General features: G+C 47.1%; 1 protein-coding gene, 1 long non-coding RNA gene and 1 pseudogene across 2 annotated transcripts; 1 reads left to right on the top strand and 2 right to left on the bottom strand.

Moving 5' to 3' along the window:
• Nucleotides 1-2,074, top strand: LOC136468711 (uncharacterized; annotated as a pseudogene).
• A 16,799-nt stretch (nt 2,075-18,873) lies between these two features.
• LOC136471374 (uncharacterized) lies at nt 18,874-19,733 on the bottom strand. Its single transcript, XR_010762008.1, has 3 exons — nt 19,605-19,733; nt 19,141-19,530; nt 18,874-19,053 (listed from the first exon to the last, which is right to left on the bottom strand). It is a non-coding gene; the product is annotated as an uncharacterized lncRNA (long non-coding RNA).
• A 143-nt stretch (nt 19,734-19,876) lies between these two features.
• On the bottom strand, nt 19,877-20,662 carry LOC136468710 (uncharacterized). The gene is made up of 3 exons (XM_066467181.1): nt 20,454-20,662; nt 20,161-20,362; nt 19,877-20,065 (listed from the first exon to the last, which is right to left on the bottom strand). The coding sequence occupies exons 1-3, from the start codon at nt 20,651-20,653 to the stop codon at nt 19,877-19,879; spliced, it is 591 nt and encodes a 196-aa protein (XP_066323278.1). The 5' UTR covers nt 20,654-20,662.
• Nucleotides 20,663-23,982: the final 3,320 nt, after the last annotated feature.

The raw sequence follows: 23,982 nt of genomic DNA, 5'->3' as shown, positions 1-23,982 counted from the left end.
GCCATAAGGCATTACGCTGTCGTCAAGGGTTTTGAGTTTGCACTTGGGGTCCGAATAGACAAGACAAGGTTTATTGCGAGGTGTGCTGCTAGTGATTGCCCTTGGCGCATACATGCTTCTACCATTTTTGATAAGAAAACTGTACAGGTAAGTTCATATCAACCTTATTATGCCTTGTACATGTCAATATGTGTGACTAAGTCATTGTAATATGTCTTTTTCAGATCAAAGTCCTACCTGCCAAGCACAATTGTCCTACCACCAAGCTTAGAGAAGGCAAAATGGCTACCCAGGGTTGGTGTGCGGATAGACTTGGGGATTGAATTAAGAAGAACCCAACTAAGGGAGCCAAGGATGCTAGAGACAAGTTGGAGGGTGATTTTGGCATAAAGCTGAAGTACTCAAAAGCATGGTCTGGTTTACAGCAAGCTCTAAACCACATTCATGGTAAGTGTGAGGAAAACTTTCAAATCCTTTTCAATTGGGCTGCACAGATTGAACTTAGTTCTCCTGGAAGTAGAGTACAAATTGAGTTAGAGAAGGTTGGTAAAAAGAATAGGTTCAAGAGAGTATTTGTTGCTTTGAAGCCATGCATTGATGGCTTCTTAGCTGGTTGTAGACCATTCATTGGTGTAGATGCATCTTGTCTGCATGGAAAATATACTAGACAGTTAGCTTCAGCTACTGGGGTGGATGGACACAACTGGTTGTACCATATTGCATATGGAATTTTTTACTCTGAGACTGAGGATAACTGGAAGTGGTTTTTGGAGAATTTGCACGTAGTCATAGGAGACCCTCCAGGTCTGGTGTTATGCTCAGATGCTTGTAAAGGGTTAGAGAAAGCCATGTGGGTTGTGTTCCCACAGGCAGAGAACAGAGAGTGCAAGAGACACCTATATCAAAACTTCATGAAACGCTACTCAGGGGATGTCTTTACTGAACACATGTACCCTGCTGCAAGGAGCTACACAGAAGGGCTTTTCAAGTGGCATATCCAGAAAATCTATGAATTCGCTCCAGGTGTAATTGACTTTCTAGAGCGCTATCATGGCAGAATATGGTACAGGTGTGGCTTCTCAGAGGAGAGCAAGTGTGACTACTTGACAAATAACGTGTCTGAGAGTTTCAATGCTCAGATTAAGTAGTTCAAGGGACTTCATATCCATGAGCTAGTGGACAGACTCAGGGAGTTGATAATGGAGAAGAGGTACGTCAGAAAGAAGATAGCACAACAGTGGGAAGAAGGCATACTACCAAGTGTTATCAAGGAACTTAACCTGATAAGCAAGAATGTCAAAGTTGTCAAGGTTGCAATAAGTGATGAAGACTTTGCAGAGGTGACTATGCTTGATGACTGGAATAACCAGAAGAGGTGCATAGTGGACTTAAAGAATCACAAGTGCTCCTGCAAGGAATGGTAGATTACTGGGAAGCCATGCAAGCATGCCTTGGCCTGGATACTATCAAACAGAGGCATCAAAATTGCAGATTATGTGCATGAGTATTACTCTGTTGCTAGATTCAGAGCTGCATACGAAGGAAGAGTTGAGCCTATGCCAGATAGAACACAGTGGCCTAAATTTCTGTTTGGCTTCAAAGTACATCCACCTTTGCTTGGGAGAGGAGCAGACAGGCCAAAGAAAGTAAGGATAAGGGGCTGCCTAGAGAAACAAGCCAGCAAGAAGAAAGTAAGGTGCAAAAGATGTGGAGGTTTTGGACACTTCTCCAAGACATGCAAGCTGAAGATGGTAGGTGAAGATGGTGAAACTGCTAGAACAAATAAAAGGTCAGCAGTCATTTCCGTTTAAATCTGTACTAATTTTTGCATTTCATTCCCATTTAAATCTGTACTAATTTTTTTATTTTATTTCCATTTAAATCTATACTAAGTGAAGCTGTTGTAATAGGAAGAGGCAAAATGAAGTTCATTGTTGGCCCATCCAAGAAGGCACATAAGAAGAAGGCAACTAAGAAGAAGACACCATTGAAGAAAAAGCAGAAGAAAGTTGCAGCTGCTCCAGCACCTAAAGTGGTTAAAAGCCTCAAGGATTTGCTGTTCTCAGTGGAATAACCTTGTTGGGTTTTGATCATTTTGGTGGCCTGTCAAATGGTTGTCTGTTGGCCTATCGAAACGAAGTTGAGCAGTGGAAGCAGGGTCGTACCTAGGATTTAGAGGGCCCTGAACAAAATACACGATGGGGCCCTAAAACTCGAGAAAATCAAGGCATACTTTCACTTAATTATAAAGCTTCAGAATATGCATAGGTCTTACACTGCTAAGAACAGATTAAATCTTAATGCTAAAAGAGTAAAAAGTAGTACTCAAGTAACAAACTAGCATCCCTAGCGGCTAGCATAGTACTTCCTCCGTTCCGAATTATAAGACGTTTGACTTTTTTAACACCAAGTTTGACCACTCGTCTTATTCAAAAATTTATGCAAAATATCACTTCTTTTATCGTGGCTTGTTTTATTAATAAAAGTTCTTCAAAAATGACTTAAATTTGACTATGTTTGCACAAATTTTTTGAATAAGACGAGTGGTCAAACTTAGGACAAAAAAATCAAACGTCTTATAATTTGGGATCGAGGAAGTAGTATTGTGGCACGAGAAAGCAAAATGTGGCAAAGAGAAAAATGAACAGTCCAAGGAAGCTCAGTTGCCGAGCAGGCTGGTGGACATGGCCATTGGGTCCTACTTTGGTGAGTTGATCCAATTAACAAACCAAGAATTGCAACTTGCAAGCCTTTTTTTTGGATATTCTATATTTTTTGTATTTAAAAGATTAGCTATTATTTATTAGTACTTATTGTAAATTTAGATGCCCTTAGATTTTGGAGGCCCCCAACAGCTGCCCACCTTGCTCCTGCCAATCTACGGGCCTGAGTGGAAGTGACGGGACAAGGGAACGTTTCGCACAGTGCATCCGACACCGCGGCATGGACACAGCTGGTACCGAAAGCTCATATCCCCACCCGAGCTGGTGGTACCCACGGCTAGGGAGGCTTTTACCTGTGTACCCTTAAAAAAGATGCCACACTCCTGCGTACTCCTCAAAAGTTGGTCGTCACCTACATGCCCCCGCTCGAACTTTTCTTTTCCCTCACGTCATTCCGTCAGCATTCTGTTAGGTTTTGACCGTTTGGCGGCTCTGACATGTGGGACCGGGCTAGAAAAATATCCTCCTTGCCCTCTGGGTCACTGACATATTTTCAAGAAATGAACTGCAGGGGCCATGCATGCACGTACACGTACTACTGAGCACAGTCCTTTGATTGAACGTACTACTATTGTTTATTAACCTGTATACTGTTGGTGCACTGGTACGGTGTATGCTTATTTTTTGCGAGGTCGATTCGTCTGTTTACATGTTCAATTAATTTCGACAGTGCAACAGTGCAACAGTGCACGACATGCATGCTAGCTGTTTTACTGGCGTATGGATGCACACGTACGTGCCCTCGGATCCGAGTCCAGCAAAGCAAAATGTGAAACGCAGATGCCAGATGATCAGTTGCGTCAGGTATGTGGTAGCTCTGGTGCCTAGTAGCTCTACGTGCAGTGACACAAATAAATGTATCACTGTGTTCTCTCTCAAAAAAAAATATATCACTGTGGCAGCATGCATTGATGCATGTATGATAAATTGCACGAAGTCGCGCGCACTTGTGCGTGCATGCATGCAAATCTCTATGTGCGACCAAAAGCCATGGTCAAAGACGGTGAACTCTGCTGTAAAACAAAGACGGTGAACTCAACCGTACCGGATACTCTGTGCCCATGCATTCAAATCTCTCCCGACTCCCGACTCCCGTCCAAAGGACGACGAGAAAAGCGAGCGCAGGGCAAGGCGGCAGGGCCAAGAGGCATGCATGCGACCCAACAGGGCAGGAACCGACAGAACCTGTCCTCTCCGTCCGTCCAAGTGTGCGTGCGTGCGTACGCCCGGCCATGGCCATGCACGTCTCCATCATCCAATAACACGTCACGACACGACACGGGTCACGCACATGTACAGCAGCGTACGTGTACCTGTCGTGCTTGCTCGATCTTGTGCATTGTCGGTCGATGGGTGCGTGCGTACGTGCTGCATGCATGCGTCCAATGCATGGTCCGTTGCAGGCCGGGCTCCTCGCCTGCACGTACGTGCGCGCGTCCGGTCCGGTCCGGTCCATGCATGCAGTGCGCCGTGCGCGCGTGGCGCGTGCAGCCTAGCTCGCGTATCCGGACGCGCGCGGACCGACGCCGATCGACGCGACCGGGGGGTGACGTGCGCGAGCCGCAGAGGGGCGTACGGCTAGTTGGCCGGGTTAGTTTTGTCGCTTGTTCGCGCGCACTGTTGTTTCGTCGTCTCTGTCTCTCTGTCTCGGCTTGCATGCATGCTAGCTGCTGGTGTCTCGTCTCTCGTGTGACTGTGTGAGTTGCTGCTCGCGCCTGCGGCAGGGGCATGGCAACAACAGAACTGAATGGCCAGTCGCGAGCAAGACAGAGACGGGCAAGGAGTATCCGTTAGCGCGCGTATGTCTGTACATATTTGAGCATGTTTATGTGCTTCCGCTGTCTCCCCCACCTCATCCTCACACTGATAGTTGGATCATTGCAGTTCGGGCAAAGCACACGCCGCCTTGGCCCTGGTCGTCGAGATGAAGCGATTGACAAGCACATTGCAGTTCGGGCAAAGCACACGCCGCCTTGGCGCACCACCATAGCTGCTGCTACCTTGTGACATGGCTGTCAAAGAGAGAAGGCTCAAGAGAGTGGCAACTCCCTGGCCTTTGGCGCCAATATATAGGAGGAGAAGGGCAGACTCTTTGGCGCCAAATCCCTGTCCTTTGGCGCCAACAGCGGCGTCTCTGGCGCCAAAGCCAATTGGTCTGGCAATGGCACAGGGGAAACGAAAAAGTTCAGACGCCCATACAAGCCCAAGGGCAACTGAGTCATTCTCCAGAGCCGTTACCCACCGTTAGGAGCAAATGCCGACGGAATTGGTGAGGGAAAAGAAAAGTTCGAGCGAGGGCATGTAAGTGACGACCAACTTTTGAGGGGTACGCAGGAGTGTGACATCTTTTTTAAGGGTACACAGGTAAAAGCCTCACGGCCAGGGGCCATCATCGGAGCGTGCATGGACTGGAGCTCTCGCGCTACGCCACCCACGGAGGTCCGCCGCAACGCATCATGCACGTATGCAGCCGGCAGCCGCGGCCGCCAAGTCCACTAAAGACGACGCGCCGCGCGAAAGCACGAACGTACGCCAGGGACGTCCCGCCCGTCCGGCCGGGCGGCGGCGGTCGCCGTTTGCCCGTTTTAACGTCAAATCGACCGATTCGGGTTCAGAAGCATGCATGCATGTTTCACCCGGCGGCCCATCGATCGGTGTCGCCCGAGTTTATTTGGGCCGCACCCGCACCCAAACCGCCCCCATCATCGCCGACGCCGATTGATTTCGGCAGGAGCAGCAGGACGGACGCGGCCGCCGCAAAAACGGTTGGCCCCGGCCGGGCCGGCCGCCATCCAGGGTCTGCCATGCCTCGCGGTGGGCCGTTGCCGTGCACGGCGCGCATGGCAGCAGCCAGCAGACAGACATCCGCACCGGCCCCTTGCGCGCACCGCCGTGTCGGGTACTGCATACCTGCCTGCGCTTAATTTGACGACGAGCGCACACACACTGCACGTCCGATGTGTTTTGTTTACGTGTGCGCGACGGGAAGCACCGGGTCGAAGGACCCGGCCACGTGGACGTCCAGAGAAAACAGGACGCGTAGATGATCCATCATCATGCATCAGACCATCTTCTCATCATAACCTAGCACAGCGTATGCACGCACGTGGCGAATTCGGCAGCCAGCACGTTATCTGGGCCGTGATTGCTGGTGTCACGGACCGCGGGTCTGGGTGGCAGCGGCGTGCCGGCGTGGGCGAGCCGACAGGGGCGGAGACCGCGGGGGATGGCGGGCGGGGTGTGCCGCCCGTGTCCGGTCCGTGGGCTACGCGTGGGCCCGCCGCCGGTTTCCATGCGGTCCGGCATCAATCGCAGCCCAACCATGACGCGCGCGCCAATCAGCCTGCCTGCCTCATAATTGCATCATCAATCAGCTAAAGTCGAGTTACTACAGTGTTCATTTTGGCTACAAAGTGATTTACTCCCTCCGTTCCTGTTTACCCGGCGCGAGCGCGAGGATGCCCATGGGTATCGGGGTGGGTTGGTGTAGAATTTAAACCAGTGGATTCATATACATCCAGATCCAAACAAGCCTTAAATACAGATACCAAGACGTTCGCCTGCATGTGCTGGTAACAATTTATAATTGCTTCCTCGCGTCTGATGCCTTGTCCTTTCACTGGCTCTCTCCATGCGTGCTTTCTATTCTATTGGCCACGGCCCATTCTGCATGTATGCATGCATTAACTTGCTACATTAAATCACACCGCAAAGTACTGAGCACGCCTGCTAAAACACGGTCTAAGCAAAAAATGGGAGCACGCCTGGTATACCGGAACGGGGTAGTATTAGGGCAGTCCCAACGAAAGAAACTAGTAGTTTCTATAATATAGGATATCGCACCAAAAAAGTATTGCTTTCCAATCCATGGTTTCTATGAGTAATAACTATTTTCTCTTTCTCTCTCCCAACTCTATCTTTTCCTCCAATGAGAGTGCGACACGAGCTCCCTAGAAACTGGTGGTTTCTCCCCAATGGCGATTTCATGGTTTCTTGGTGCATTGGGTCAAGAGTAGACCTGGTTTCTTCATGAAGAAACCAGGTCTATGATTTTTGCTCTCTTTCTTCATTAATTACGTTGCCATGTCAGCATTTTGCCTACGTAGCAAGTCATTTAATGAGGATAGAAACCATCATCAATGCACCATTGGGACTGCCCTTATATATGTTCTCTAATCATGAATTATATATGGGTTTAAATTGACCAGGAGATAAACGGATAGAATTGGGCCTGTGACGCACGCACATTTTCTCATAATTCCATGGGAACGCGAGACTAGCTAGCTACGCTGTCGGCGCGACCACGACCACGACCACGGCCACACTACTCTAATCCGGTTCAAAGTTCAAACCTGTCGAGAAAAGCTTTGCGCTCACCTCTGACGCCAAACACAGAAAGGCAAAAGGCCCCTGACACGCGAAGCTTCAACAACGTACTACGCGTAGCTTCCCACTACCAGGGCCCCTCCTTGAGTTGAGTTTGGCATTTTGCTGTCGCGCAAGCGGCACAGCACGAGTCGGTCCGTTAGGATTAAACAACGGCGTAACCACTTTCTGATGTCTGCCTGCTTCTTCTGTGTCGTTTCACTCGTATATATATATGAAACCACTCGCTCTTGCTGTCTTGCTTTGGGCTCCACTGAACAACGCGTGATCGACGACGATCGCCATTGGATCGGGTCGTGTCCGTGTCGTCGACCCAACCGGCAAATGCGAACAAAAAGGTGGTCGCAAAAGGCGATGCATCGATCGGTTCATATGTATGTGTATCGCGGACACGGAGATCGTCTGGTCGATGGATGGATCCATATATTTTTGTTTTTGTTTTTTCGTATATTGTAAGTGCAGGTAGGTACGACGTCAAAAAGGCATGCATGCATGCAATGCTGCAACAGCCATACAATTAAGGTGTGAAAGTGCTTGGTTGAAACCTTCTTTTCCAGGTTTTTTCTTTTCAAAACTAATCGATCTTCAATAAAAAAAGTTTATGCATATCAAATGAGTTGGTGTCGTCGTCGTTTCTTGCACTGTCGATCCTTTTGGTTAATTTGTCAATCGACGGCATTGTAGTCCGCGCGCTTGTACTTTCATACGCCTTTTCTAATCTAAAGAAACCAAATATCATATCCATCACCCAAATTAATCAATGTCTAGATATTTTGTTTCTCTCGAGCCCGGTCACTGAACGAAGACGGCTGGTGGTGGTTCAATCTTCAATGCAGAATTCGCTTGTGATTGTGATCGACGTATGAAAATAAATAAATAGTATAATCCTCCAGACGGCGGTGACTGCAAATTAAACTAGCTTCCCGGTATCATCTGCCCCTACGCTGACTGCTGTCAACATCTCTCTTTAACGACGAAGAACTAGCCCAGAATGAAGACACGAAAATAAATAAATAATTAATCAACGCCCCCGATCTGCATGAGAATTAGACTATGCATGGTTTGGTCTAAAAGGACGTGGCGTTAGTATTATTTTCAACGATATAGATGTATGCTTGCTTTGGTCCAGTCAAACACGCCAAAATCTATACTTATTACATCAGACACGTTTGACCGTTGTCCCCCAATACTGGAAGGAAGATGTCAACCAAAGTCCATCTGCTCATATATTACGCCGGATTAAAAGAATGTCATTTTGTTTTACAATATATTACACGCCCTCACTACTGGAGGCCGCGGCTTTGCCGAGTGTTTTTACACTCGGCAAAGAGGCATTTGCACTCGGCAAAGACTTTGCCGAGTGTAGCACTCGGCAAAGTCCGCTCGGCAAAATTTTTCTTGGCAAAGGGTCTTCGCCGAGTGCTTTTTATCGGGGCACTCGGCAAAAAAAAAACAATTTTGCCGAGTGCTTGGGGCGGCACTCGGCAAAATATTTTCGGCCGTTGCGCGCCGGCCGTTAACGGTTATTTTGCCGAGTGCCTGACCCAGCACTCGGCAAATTTTTTTTTAAAAAAATTACTTTGCCGAGTGCCCCAGCCCAGGCACTCGGCAAAGTTCTTTTTTATTTTTTTTTAAATTACTTTGCCGAGTGCCCCTGTCTAGGCACTCGGCAAAGTTTTTTTTATTTTTTTTTAATAATTTCTTTGCCAAGTGTCCCTGTTTAGGCACTCGGCAAAGAATTTCTGGATTTAAAAAAAAACTTTACCGAGTGCCCCAGCCCAGGCACTCGGCAAAGTTTTTTTATTTTTTTTAAAAAATTACTTTGCCGAGTGCCCCGGCACAGGCACTCGGCAAAGTTTTTTTTATTTTTTTTAAAAAAATTACTTTGCCGAGTGCCCCTGTCCAGGCACTCGGCAAAGTTTTTTTATTTTTTTAAATAATTTCTTTGCCGAGTGCCCCTGTTTAGGCACTCGGCAAAGAATTTCTGGATTTTTTAAAAAAAATACTTTGCCGAGTGCCGCGGCGAGGCACTCGGCAAAGAAATTTTTTTTTGAAAAAACTTTGCCGAGTGCCTTGCCCATGGCACTCGGCAAAGACCCCGAGAATTGCAATTTTTTTACATTCCATTGTAACAGACAATATATATATATATATATACATCCCTACTGCGGCGACGAAAACTGCAGGTGTGGCCCCCTGGACAGCGGTGAAGGACCGGACTGCGGCGAAGGGTTGACGTGATCAGCCGCCGGTGACACGCTAGCGGGATTGTTTGAACCCGTCGACGACCAACATGCATTATATATCACAAGCATACGCATATTTAATAAATCCATCAAAAATCCATCACAAATGCACCAAAGTTCAACATCACAAGTTTATTATTACAAGTTCAACATCACAAAGTTCAACATCCCTACTGCGGCGACGAAAACTGCAGGTGTGGCCCCCTGGACAGCGGTGAAGGACCGGACTGCGGCGAAGGGTTGACGTGATCAGCCGCCAGTGACACGCTAGCGGGATTGTTTGAACCCGCCGACGGAGGTTGCACAAAAGAGAAGAGATTGCATGTGTTAGACTCAAAATTGAAAATTTCGGCAGCACCTCCCCTGCACGGGGAGGTTTCCAACCTGCAAGAAACAACGGCACGAAGACCGACAATCACAACGGCACGAAGGCCGACAATCCCAATGGCACGAAGGCCGAAAATCACAACGGCACGAAGGCCGACAATCCCAACGGCACGAACGCATTAAACTTTCATACTCACTGGAGTGAAGTGTCGAACCAGAGCTGGAGCTGGCAACTGCACTTGGACACCCGATGCTTGCCCGATGGTTTGCATGATCTGATACATGTCCGCCATCTGCTTCTTCGTGGCCTCCAGCTCTGCGGTCAGGTGCGCTTGCGTCTCCCTTGTCTCTGCCAGCTCGGCCTGCAGTGTTTCAATCACATGTTTCAGTATTGCAAATCTGATCAATGTGTGTAACGTTCAATGTACGATGAGTGAAACTGAAATTACCTGAAGTTCGTCGACCCACGGCAGTGTTGGAGTAGGCCGTGCACGTATGGGAAGGCTTCTGGCCGTGCTCCGTGCCCTCACGTCGGAGAGAGAGGGTGCAGAGCTCGAGGAGTCAGCGCCGTCTGCAATCCACAACCGCCCGTGCTTCCTGCCTTGCCCCAGCCTCATGATCACCTCTGTCTCAAGGGCTCAGTGCTCAGATTGTGATCTGAGCCATGGAGCGCCCTAACCACCTCCGTGTAGTCTCTGACCTTAGCGTGGACGCTCGGGTCAGAGTAAGCCTAGACAGGGGCATCCGGGTTGAAGACGACACCATATTTCACCGGGCCCATGTGGGACACAGCCCATGCCCCAAACTACGACACCGGCACGTCCGGGTGTGCCACCTCCTGCGAGAAAGACGGCAAGATGATTAGAAATCAGGCAAAATTGAGCGTTAGAATAGATAAATGACGTCTCGTACAAGTGCTCGCTTGAATGCGGGGAGGTTGCGGCTGCCTTGGTGGTGAGTTGGAGCGGTCCTTAGTGTCCGCTTCCGCTTGCCTTGCTCGTGCTTTGCGATGTACGCCGGGTCAAGATACCTGTCCACGATCCTCGACCATGCCAATCTATGCGACATGCACCATGAGGCCGGCACCTACACTCATCAAGTGTTTGACATATAAGAAGATCAATTCTGGACCTACTAAATCTCAAAACAAATCAATATTATTCACCTACCTGAAGGTACTGCTCCTTGGTCAGCGCCGCATTTCTTGCGCCGGTTTTGTTGAGGGGCTCTTTCTTGATGGACCTGTAGTAGTCGACGTGGGCCTGGAGTCACGCCTCGTGAATCATGTCGCCGACATACTTCTTACATGCTCTGTGTGCCGTCTGATCCGCCAGGGTCTCTCTACCTTCTTCAGCCTTGAAGTACCTCTGCATACAAACATGATGTATCCGTTCATTATTTCAATAAAAGACTTAAGCAATGGAGGAGATGTATTAAGCTATGTTGTGAGACACTTACCCAAAAGTCTGCCAAAACTCGCTCCTGCTTGTTGTCCTGCTCGTCATCCGAGCCGAGCTTGTACCTGTCCCACGACCAGGCCGGCTCCCACCTCCCCTCTTTCAAGTCCACAAGGCTGGGGAAGTGTTTCCTGCACAGACATCCTAGGACGGTAGCGGGGGTGCGTGGGGGGTCAAGAGCACCCAATAGAACTAGCCAGCCCCTGCATAAGTGATTACGAAAAATTATCAGTTTCTCTTTTGATTTTCAACGTATCATATGAAGTACTAGTGATAACATCTATAGTTACTTACCTTCTTCCCACAGGACGAGCCAGTGGGCGTCGGTCAGGAAGTGGAACCGGAGGAAGGCTTGTGGGACCTCGCAGGTAGGGAGCCAAAAAAGCATAACTGTCCTCTGTTTGCTGAGTCCCCTCGTCCCCCGACGGAGTGTCTATGGTCATGCCCGTGGCCGCCACGTGGTCCTCCGAGGTAGGAGATGGGTCCTCCGGCTGGTCGAGAGCCGGGGGAGGAGGCGGGTCCCTCCTAGGGCGACCCCAGCCCCTCCCCCTCCCCCTCCCCCTCCCCGTGCTGGGGTGACCCGGGCCTGCTCTCGCCGCTGGGGGCGAAGACGTCCCCTTGCCACCATCAGGAGGGCGTAGCCTCTGGTACACCGAGAGCACCTGCCTCGGTGAACGGTTGCCCACCATCTTTGTTCTGTCACCTGTAATGTACAAAGAATGAACAACAAGCGTTAGTACATACATGTCAAATAGTTCAAAATGAATAAACATAACAAAATTTAATAAAAAACATAGTATTACATGGTTTAGGAATAATCTTCATGATTTGGGTCATAGGTCTCATCATCACTGTCAAAATTGTCCAAATGGGCAACACTATTCGAAGGTTCTGTGTCTTCTTCATTGTCTTTGGCTAAATGGAATCGCTCAAGCATTTGAATGTCCTTCGAATTTAGCACTACATCTCCAGGGTCCTCGTCATCAACCGTTTCATTGTCTACTTCCATGGTGGTCATCACACCATGTAAGACTATCTCAAAGCTCCCTTGTAGCCCATCTGCTTGATAGAACTCTCCATCATATGTGTTTGTGTCGAAGGTGTAATCTTCGTCGTTTGGAACAGGTAGTTTACCGTGCGAAGATACCTGGTGCACAATAGACCAACCCTTAAGATGGTCTTTGTCTTGGCATGCATATGTCGTATGATACACCTGCACGGCTTGTTGAGTCACAATATAGACATCTTTTCCTTTATAGACGGAATCATGCCTAATCTCGACTAGCCCAAGATGAGGGGTCCGTCTTGTTCATGTAGGATCAAACCAGTGGCACTTGAATACGATAGGAGTAAGAGGTACCCGGCCCTCATATTTAAGTTCATAGATCTCCTCAATTATTCCGTAGTATTCGACGCCATTAGTGCCCGGCGTAAAAACTTGGTTGTTGGTGGTTTTCTGACCGGGCCGAGTCTGCTCATGTCTTGACGTGTGGAAGCGATATCCGTTCACGTCATAACCGGTATATGACTTCACCCTTAACTTGAAGCCATTTGCAACCTGTATCAACTCGTCACTCATGGACGCATTGGTTTGCGCCTACAAGCTCAAGCATGATACATCGTTATACTATTGGAACGTACGAGCTACTAAGGAATATCGACGAACGTATGACCTTTTGTTTGAACCAAGAAATGAAATCAGGCCTCCCAGCTCCCGCACCCTCTGAAAGAAGGGTATCATGTTCGTGCGGGGTAGGATCCCTTGATTGATGCCACTCTTGACGAACAAATTCCCTGTACCAAAGAGAATCAATGGGGTTCGATACAGAATAGTGACGTCGTATTGAAACAAGTTCGTTGAGAACTTACTTAATGAATGGTGCAACCTCGACAAGGTTGGTGAACACATATAGCATGATTCTGCGCCACTCTTCTGGATCCAATCTCTTGGGGGTCGATCCACTTGCGCTGCCTAGTTGGCATTTGAAAAGGCTGAGGGTCGATTCAACTTCGCCAGCATTGTAACAAGGGGGTGGATTATGCTTGCTAGGAAGGTTTGGCTTGTAGTAGGATGTCATGAAGTTTGCAACCTCCTCCCGAATGCTTGCCTCTGTAATGGAAGCCTCAATTCTGGCTTTATTTGTACATTTCTTGTGAAGTGTCTTTAGACATCGCTTGATTGGATAGCACCAACGGGCCTGCACGGGCCCCCCAACTGTGCCTCGGTCGGGAGGTGCACAATCAGATGCTGCATCGGCAAGAAGAAGCCGGGTGGAAAGATCTTCTCAAGCTCACAGACCAACTCAGGTGCCATAGTTTCCAATTCTATAATGACGGTCGAAGATAGCTCCTTGGCACAAAGCTGGCGAAAGAAGTAGCTCAACTTTGCCAGCACTAGCCAGACATGCTCAGGGACATAGCCTCGAACCATCGACGGAAGTATGCGCTCAATCCATATGTGGTAGTCATGACTCTTCATCCTGTTGACTCGCAGAGTCTCTAAGTTCACTCCCCTGCTCAAATTCGCTGCATACCCATCAGGGTACATTAAATTCTTGATCCATCGAAGTACTTCCCTCCTTTGATCGATTTTCAAGACATAGGGGGCCCTAGGCCTTCTCCACTGCTTTCCTGTTGCAGGAGGCCGCATCTCTAGGTTTGGCCTATTGCACAACGTCGTCAGGTCCACTCTAGCCTTAGGGTTGTCCTTAGACTTGTCAGTGTCCATGAGCGTTGCCCAAAGTGCCTCGGCGATATTCTTTTCAGTGTGCATGATATCAATGTTATGGGGCAGTAGGAGGTCATTGAAATAGGGGAGCCTCGTCAAGCCGGACTTATGAGTCCACATATGTTGCTCATCATATCCCATGAAACCACCATCTTCGTTGGGCACGAGAGCATCTATCTGAGCACGAACCTCCGCCCTAGTCCTCAAGTGCGGTCTAGGGCCTGTCACTTTGACACCTTTCATAAAGCTCTTGACGTCTTCTCTGAATGGATGGTCAAGAGGGAGGAATTGATGATGTTTGTCGAACGACGAATACTTGCCACCCTTCTTCAACCATATGAACCTCACAGCTTCCTTGCATATTGGGCATGGGAACTTCCTCTGAACACACTAGGCGCACATTAACCCATACGCTAGGAAGTCGTGCAGGGAGTTGTGGTACCAGACGTGCATTTTGAAGCTAGTCTTCGTAGCTCGGTCGTATGTCCACACCCCTTTGACCCAAGCATCGATCAACTCATCTATCACAGGCTCCATGAAGACACCCATATTACTCTCCAGGTGTCCAGGGATTATCAACGACAGGAACATGGTATGCCGTTGAAAGGAGACGCTGGGGGGAGATTTAGGGTGATGACGAACATGGGCCAACATGTGTATGGTGTAGCCATCATGTCATATGGATTGAACCCATCTATTGCCAGCGCGACACGTACATTACTAGCCTCCTCTGCTTTGAGAGGATTCCACTAATTGAAGTACTTCCATGCATCAGCATCGGATGGATGCACCATCTTCTCAGGATTGTATCGTGTGCTGTTTTTGTGCCATGTCATATGTTTCGTGGATTCCTCGGTCATGAATAGCCGTTGGAGCCTCGGCAGGAATGGAAGGTGTCATAGGACTCTCATGGGGATCTTAAGCTGCCTCTTCTGGCCATCGCCTGAGTCTACCTCCACGTACCTGGAGGATTTACACTTCGGGCAGTACTTTGCATCCGCGTGTTCTTTCCTAAATAGGACGCACCCCTTCGGACACACATGTATCTTGTCATACGACATCTTAAGTGCAAGAAGGAGCTTCTCTGACTCGTACAAGTTCTTCGGCATAATGTGTGTCTTCGGTAGCATATCGCTCCACACGGCCACCATCTTGTCGAAGCCTTCTCAGCTTAGGTTTAACTCGGCCTTCAACCCCATTACACGACCAATGGCATCCAGCTGAGAAACATTAGTATGATCATGAAGGGGTCTCTGTGCTGAGTCCAACATCAGGTAGAAGGCATCTACGATAGCCTCCATCTCCTCCTTGTCACGTCCTTCAGCGAACTGAGCTTGGTGCGTGTCATCCAGCATGTCTGCTACCCCGACATCATCATCGAAAGCCTCGAGCCATGGTCTCACCACCTCCTCCCTGATACGATTGGCTTCACCATGGTGTATCCATCGGTGGTAGCCCGGAGTAAATCCAAACTTCACAATATGTTTACCCTTGGTTAACCTATCTTTCCTTCTTCTGTTGTCACAACCGCTGCATGGACAAACCACTAGAGAATGGCCTCCAGCACTCTCGCCAAATGCATGCTGTAAGAATTCTTCGACCTTGACTATAAACAGCAAGTCGTAATCGTGCTCGTCTCTCCGGAGCATGTACATCCACTCACGGTCCTCCATCCTTTAACAGATGTATCAACACATATGAGTCACCATCAATTGCATCTACGCGGTGTCCCTACTCTCAAATAGGTGAGGATAGGTCCTAATCCCACCCGTGGATCCATAGATGAGGTTAGTTTCCATGCTCCGCTCCTATCTGAGACGGAATTTTGGCAGCACCTCCCTGTTGTTCTCCCGATACACGTCCTGCAAGGGAGAGTGTGTATCCGGAGAACAACAGGGGGTGACACCGAAACACCATCTCAGACCGGAGCGGACCATGGAAACTAACCCATCTACGCATCCGCGAGCTGTCCATAAAACATGGACAATCCGAAACAGAAACGCTTGTAGATATGCAAAGATCTGCATACCTCCAAAGATATCTCTTTCGGACGGGAGACGCCTAACTAGGCTATACCGATCTACGACGACAGACAAGTGGAAAAAGAGATGATTTATACCTAGGGTGTCGGTGAAGTCAGGCTAGCGAGGCAGTGGCGAGTCGACGCAGTGGCGAGGCGACGCAGTGCAGGCAGACCCGCGACGTTGACGAAGACAATCGGGGACCTCCGGGTGAAAGCTCTAGTTTGGTTTTGGTGAATTGATGAAACCCTAAGTGCTAACCTAGTTCATCAAGTGATCATGAGATAGGTAGCACACTTCAAGTAGAGAAGCAAATGAAGATCATAACATGACAATGGTGATAGCATGGAGATGATCAAGGGCTTACACTTGAAGAGAAGAAAGAGAAAAACAAAAAGCTCAAGGCAAAGGTATAACTTGTAGGAGCTATTTTGTTTTGGTGATCAAGACACTTAGAGAGTGTGATCACATTTAGGTTTGATAGCCGTACTATTAAGAGGGGTGAAACTCGTATCGGAATGCGGTTATCAAAGTGCCACTAGATGCTCTAACTCATTGCATATGCATTTAGGATCTAGTGAAATGCTAACACCCTTGATAATATTTGTGAAGATATGCTAACACATGTGCACAAGGTGTTTGCAGGGTTGAGATGGGTTTGGGTCCCTCTCTCATGTGGTAAAAAATTATGAAGATTTCGAGCAAGTTGTGACGTCGGATGCCAAAAACCCAGACATCTCCACATGTGAGAAATTGTGAAGGTTTCGAGCAAGTTGTGACGTCGGATGCCAAAAACTCAGACATCTCCACATGTGACTTTTACCACAGCCTCCACATGCGATAACACGACGCCTTGACAAGTTTCGTGATTTTCGGACTTCGTTTGCGTTTTATATAATTTAAAATCACATTTCCGGCAAGTACCTCGACATGTTACGTCAACGAGATGCTCGAGATTTCATGTGAGTTCCTGGATACGACCTAAACATACCATAAATATCATGAGTATCAATGTTTCGATGACTAAAGTCCATTATTCCATGTACCTGCGGTTCAAATTTGAAATATCCCAAAAAATTCGACGAAACAAAATAAACTAATTAAATATATAAAAAAAGTCAAAATTGCCCCAAATTTTAAAATAGAGTTTGAAATACTATCACAAGGCCACAGAAAAAAATTTGGGCCCAAAATCAAAAAAAAATTACCGAGTGCCATGGGGGGCACTCGGCAAAGTTGATTTTCAAAAATAATTTTTTTTTGCCGAGTGCCTGGCGCTGGCACTCGGCAAAATAAGTTTTAAAAAATTTTAAATTTTTTTTTGCTGAGTGCCCAAGGCTTACACTCAGCAAAATAAGTTTTTAAAAATAAAAAAAAAGTTTGACGAGTGCCATGCGTTAGGCACTCGGCAAAATCTGACGGCAAGTGGCCGCCGTCACGGGCCGACCACCTTTTGCCGAGTGGGACTCTTGCCGAGTGCCTGGCACTAGGCAAAGCCACCTTTGCCGAGTGCTTTATTTTGCCGAGTGCGGCACTCGACAAAATATTGCTTTGCCGAGTGCCCCGATAAAAAACACTCGGCAAAGTCTCAGGCACTCGGCAAAGTATAATTTTCCAGTAGTGCCTGTGGGGACATTAATTGTTTTGTAATAACAAAATAATTAGCATAAAGCCATATAAGAGCATCTCCTACAGCCTCGCTATTCCCTTCCGTGATTCTAGATTTACCGATTATGAAGGATAAAAAGCGTCCAACAGATTCTGTATATGGTTTTCCTTTTTCACCCAATACCTATCACTACTGGACTCGCATGCTCTGGCCCTCGGCAAAGGACCAGAAACCCTCGGCAAAGGCTTTGCCGAGGGCTGCCCTCGGCAAAGATCCCTCGGGGAATTTTTAGACGGCGAAGGGGTCTTTGCTGAGGGCCCTTTATCGGGCACTCGGCAAAGAAAAAAAGCCGTCACGCGCCGGCGCCATTGGCGGTTTCTTTGCCGAGGGTCGACCCTCGGCAAAGAAATAGTTTTATTTTTTGAATTTTTGTTGCCGAGGGCCGGCCCTCGGCAAAGAATTTTTTTTAAATCTTTGCCGAGGGCCTCCTCCCTGGCCCTCGGCAAAGAAATTTTCAGAATTTTTTCAAAAAAACCTTTGCCGAGGGCTATTGCAAGGGCCCTCGGCAAAGAAATAGTTTTTTTTATTTTTTTTAAAACCTTTGCCGAGGGCCTGCTCCCTGGCCCTCGGCAAAGAAATTTTCAGGATTTTTTAAAAAAATCTTTGCCGAGGGCTATTGCTAGGGCCCTCAGCAAAGGACCCTTCTTTGCCGAGGGCCTTGGTCATTGCCCTCGACAAAGAGACAGAAATTTTTTTTTTGTTTTTTGCATTCCATCGACACAAGCATTTCATATATATACATATATATATATCACACAGAACTCATTTTCTCATAATATATCACAACCATAATTGTGAACCACAAATCACAATATATTACAACGACAAGTCACATGTTCATCATCATTCACATGTTTATTACGACAAGTTAATGAAATCCAAGCACAAGTCACAACCATAAATCACAAATCACGCTAAAGTCCAAGCACATCACCTAGCACGAGTCCTCATCAAGCTAGCCTATGAGACGATGGTGAAGGAAAAGCAGGATCACCCGGTGACGCACTAGCGGGTTGATTGGAACCCACGGACGGAGCTGCACAAAGGAGCAGAGATTGCATGTGTGAGTAATCCGGGAAAACGGTTTTGGAACTTAGAGATTGCATCTAGTAATCTAGGAATACAAAAAGATTAGACTCAATTGAAAATTTCGGCAGCACCTCCCCTGCACGGGAAGGTTTCCAAAACCTGTAAGAAACGACGGCACGAACGCCGACATCCACAACGGCACGAACGCCGACATCCACAACGGCATGAAGGCCGACATACATGCAAAGCACAAGCAAAAAGTGAAGTTTCATACTTACAGGAGTAGGAGGTGGAGGAGCTGAAAACTGCACAGGTACACCCGATGCTTGCCCAAGACTTTGCATGATCACCATCATCTCCGCCATCTGCTTCTGCGCGGCCTCGAACGCGACCTTCTGGGCCTACAGCTGTGCGGTCAGCTCCGCGTTCTGCTCTTGACTTTGCCTTCTTGTTTCTTGCAGCTCGGCCTGCAATATTTCACTCCAATGTATCAGTGATGCAAATCTAATTTAGGTGTGTAAATATCTACGTACGACGAGTAAAGCAGGAATTACCTGGAGTGCTTGGACCTGCTGCAGTGCTAGAGAAGGCCGTGGACGTATGGGCTGGCTGGAGCTCGTGCTCCGTGCTCGGATAGCGTCGAGGGAGGGAACAGTGGTGGAGTCGATGGCGCCGTCTGCAATCCACAGCCGCCCGTGCTTCTTGCCTCCTCCGAGCCTCATGATCGCCTCTGCATCAATGGGCTCAGTGCGCATATTGTAATCTTCCCCATAGATCTCCCTTACCGTTGACGTGTACTCTTAGACTTTAGTGTACACGTTCGGGTCGGAGTACGCCTGGGGCGGGGCAGCCGGGTCGAAGGAGACAGAGGACGATGCCCTGCCCATGTGGGACATAGCCCACGCAGAGAACTCCGAGACCTCCTCGCCCGGGTGTGCAGCCTCCTGCGAGAAAGATGGGAAGATGGTGAGAAATCAAGTAGAATTGAGCGTCAAAATAAATGAAAGAAATCATTTACGTATGCTTGTTTGTATCCGGGGAGGCTACGACTGCCTTGATGGTGAGTTGGACCTTGCCTCATCAGACGCTGTTCCCGCTGTCTCTCGTGCGTGTCAACAAAGTCCTCTGATAACCACTTGTCCACGATCATGGCCCAGCACTCGGGATACGATCGGCACCACCAGGGAATCACCTACAAGTCATCGAGTATTTGACATATCAGAAGATGAAATTGAACCTACTTAATATCAAAACGAATCATTATGAATGTTATTCGCCTACCTCAAGGTACTAGTCCCAGGTCAGCGTAATCTGTCTTGCTTGAGGCTTGGGGAGGGACTGCCTAAGTACCGACCTGTAGTAGTCTATGTGGGCCTGGACGCGCCCATGGTGGTGCATCTCGGTGACGTACTCCCTACAAGCTGCGGCAGCCGCCCGATCCGCCTGGGCCTCAAGTCCTTCTTCGGCCTTGAAATATTTCTGCATACAAAACCGATGTATCCATTCATTATTTCAATAAAAGATTTAACCAATGAATGCGATGTATTAAGCAATGTTGTGCGAGAGAGACTTACCCAAAACTCCGCCAATACTTGCTCCTGCTTGTTGCGGTAAGTGTCATCCATGACCAGCGCGTACCTGTCCCAGTTGGAGGCCGGCTCCCGCACCACCGGCTCTTCGGACAGTTGCACAATGCCAGGGTACCATTTCCTGCACAAAACACCAAGGATGCTCGCGGGGGTGCGTGCTGGAGTACCCGACAAAACCAACCAGGCCCTGCACAAGTGATTAAGAAAATTTATCAGTTTCTCTTAAGATTTCCAACATATCTTATGAAGTAGTTGTGATAACATCCATAGTTACTTACCTCTTTGCCATAGGCCGAATCACTGAGCGGTTGTGAGGAAGCGGAACCGGAGGGAGGCTCGCGGGACCTCGCTCGTAGAGAGTCCGGGTAGCGGTACCCTCTCCCTCGCCCTCGAGCGCCTCGCCTCCCTCGCCCTCGAGCGCCTCGTCTCCCTCGCCCGTCTGGTGACCCCTCTCGTCCTCCGACGAGGACGAGGCCATGGCCGTCACGTGCTCCTCCTCCAGCACCTCATCACGTGTCGAGGGAGGAGACCGCTGCCTCCTGCGGCGGCGCCCGATCACATGTGGAGATGTCTGGGTTTCAGGCATCCGACATCGCAACTCACTCGAAACCTTCTCAATTTTTTACCACAGCCTACACATGCGATAACATGACATCTCGCCAAGTTTCGTGATTTTCAGACTTCGTATGGATTTTATATAATTTTAAAACACTTTTCCGGCAAGTCGGTCGTCATGTTACGCGAACAAGATGCGCGAAATTTGATGCGAGTTCGTGGATAAGGACTCAACATGCACCAATTAACATGAATAACATTTTTCGAAACACTACATTGCAATATTCCATACACCTGCAGTTCAAATTTGACATATTCAAAAAAATCAAAGAATCAAAATAAATTAAGGAAATATACAAAACAAAATCAAAATTGGCCTAAATTTTAAAATTGAGTTAAAAACAATGTATTGTAGCACCACAAAAAAACTGGGCTAAAAAAACCAAAAAAAAAATTTGCCGAGGGCTCTTTGCCGAGGGCCTGGCCCGTGGCCCTCGGCAAAGAATTTAAAAAATAAAAATAAAAAATCTTTGCCGAGGGCCTATCCTAGCCCTCGGCAAAGGGCTTCTTTGCCGAGGGCCTAGCCTCGGGCGCTCGGCAAAGGCGATTTATAAAAAAAAATTTGGCCGAAAAACTCGTTTTAAAAAAATCTTTGCCGAGGGCCTGCTCTAGGACCCTCGGCAAAGACTTAAAAAAAATTTGCCGAAAAAGCTGGTTTCACAAAAAAAAAATAACCTTTGCCGAGGACCTAACGGGTGGCCCTCGGCAAAGCTTGACGGGAAATGGCCGCCGTGACCCAACGGGCCTAATTTGCCGAGGGCCGAGGCCCTCGGCAAAGATTTGATTTGCCGTGGGCCTGTCTTTACCGAGGGCCACTCTTTGCCGAGGGCCGTTCTTTGCCGAGGGCTCTTGTGGCTGGCCCTCGGCAAAGAGTGTCTTTGCCGAATGCCCGAGATTTGGCCCTCGGCAAAGCCTCATGCCTTTGGCAAAGCACGCGTTTCCAGTAGTGTATCGCGGCAAAATAGCTCGGTAGAAATCCCGAGCCACCGTCCCTCACCGTGCAGTCGCATGTCTTCCTCTCCCTTGCGAATTTCCTCTTTCCCTGCGCGGCCCACTCACGTGATTGGTTGATCCCATCATTGAGATCTAAAATAATATGACGTGGCAAATTTCAAAAATAGGGAAAGGGATAGAATAAAGAATCTGTTGTGGTGCTCTACTTTTTTTTGAAGAGCCAATTTTTTTAAAGAGCCTCTAAATCTTGATTTTTTGAGATCTATCATAGTCTTTTGGAAGTGCTCTAAGTCGGGATACTAGGACTAATTTTTTAGCTCATCAAGTTTTTTCCCCTTCTCCCCCTAGAAGCCTTCTGGCCTTTCTATTTTAATTTGCCAACCTAGGTTATTTTACACTATACTTTTTAAATGCCACATCTCCGTTTTAAAGAGATAATTTTTTTGTGACTGTTTTAAAGAGATAGCGGATCGTGTATGTATACTATATATAATACTATACTGTAATATAGGAGTACCAAAAAGTATGTCACTGCTGGCTAAATATGTATGAGTGAACTATGAACATCTAAATTACCAACATAATATATGTATATATGTGTGTGTGTCTATATATATATATATATATATATATATATATATATATATATATATATATATATATATATATATATATATATATATATATATATATATATATATATATATATATATATAACACACACTATGTGCATATACCAAGAAATCCAAAACTCCAGTCACATGACGCTTTAGCATCAATACAACTGTACAAGTGGGAAAGGTGTACCAGAATTTAGCTTAAGCATTAATCATTTCTTATAAACTATAACAATGAATTCATGTGATGATTGCATAGATAACAGAAAGCGTACACCCTTTTTCTTGAAACTAAAGTGAGTATGACCAAAGAAATTATTAGCGGGATCGGACCGGCGGAGGCGCCCCCTAGCTTTGGACTGATTCCATGTCAAGCAACGAATCCACTGTGTCCATTTCAACCGGCGGTGATTAATCCTTTTCTTCTTGTTGGGTGATAGTATATGAGACTTTTGTGACAAAGACACTTTTTTCTACATTATATATACTCCATTTTAATACCACAAGTTAGCTAGGCATCATTACCGTATCAATGTGTGCGGCCCCACACCTACGACGACACTGCGTGATATGTGTACGTAGGAAGTTGATCTGGGCCAGCACGTTACCGGCCTGCAGGTTTTCTCTAGGATCACTTCGAGAATATTTTTCTTAACGGAAAAGGCGTTTATGAAGAATTTAATAGAAATGAAAATTTCCAGAATCATCGAAGAAATTTTTTAACGGGAGGATGAAAGGAATATTCATAAAATTAAGGAGAGAAGTTAACAACCTATAGGGTGCAATGAAAAATTTAATTTGGAAAAACTAAAACACCCGTATATATCATTGGTAGAAATAAATGCTCAAGTCTCACTCCTGTGCCATTTATAGATTGCAAAAGGAAAACAAAGAGAAAATTAAACGATACATTATCCAGAATAGATGACGACATGAGTGAATTAGACAGTGACATTTTAACCGCTACTTCATTGTGATTCACAACCAGAACTGATTTGTAGAGATCATGAATGATAGATAGATAGATAACCACTACATGCAAAGAATTGTATTCTTTGGAAATGCTTTGCCACCTTTCAACACGGAGAGAGTATTATAATGCGATCTTATGAATCCTGCAGATGCATGGCCATACTCATCACTCATATATATTGTAACTAACTAGCTTAGCTACCAAATTTGCATCCATTCTCTAGCAGAATCAGTCTATCAGATGAAAACTGATAAGAAAATGCATCTCGACTCATGAAACTCATGCAAAGTACAGGACCTCCACCTAGTAGCAGTGGCGTTTCCTTTCGCTTGCCCTTTTGAATGATTCTGCAGCAAAGCAAGAAGAATGTGACTTTTAATATCAGACCATTTTATGCGCATATGGAATTTGTTTGGAATAATAGAATCGCACTTTGGCTTCCGACCATACGATTTTGTGCTCTTTTTATCCATAATAACCGTGCATATGTGGTGACGGTTGTTGGAGAAGGGAGACTCACTTGATCATGAGGAGAAACTTGAACAACATATGGTATATATGATCTACAAAAGTAGGGACATACATATATCATGGACTAACTGATTAATGGACTGGCGGCCATTGATGCTTTAATTAATTATAATTAAC

The sequence above is a fragment of the Miscanthus floridulus genome, chromosome 8 (genome assembly GCF_019320115.1).
Source record: "Miscanthus floridulus cultivar M001 chromosome 8, ASM1932011v1, whole genome shotgun sequence".
NCBI lineage: Eukaryota > Viridiplantae > Streptophyta > Magnoliopsida > Poales > Poaceae > Miscanthus > Miscanthus floridulus.
Note: the sequence above shows the minus strand (reverse complement) of the source record. Positions and strands in the feature narration are given on the sequence as shown.

What these genes read in the sequence shown, in the direction of transcription:
- LOC136468710 (XM_066467181.1), bottom strand. Translation starts at nt 20,653, where the DNA reads ATGGCCTCGTCCTCGTCGGAGGACGAGAGGGGTCACCAGACGGGCGAG. An exon ending in ATTCGGCCTATGGCAAAGAG is followed by an intron (nt 20,363 to 20,453) that starts GTAAGTAACTAT and finishes TCACTTGTGCAG; the next exon opens with GGCCTGGTTGGTTTTGTCGG. An exon ending in AAGTATTGGCGGAGTTTTGG is followed by an intron (nt 20,066 to 20,160) that starts GTAAGTCTCTCT and finishes TTTTGTATGCAG; the next exon opens with AAATATTTCAAGGCCGAAGA.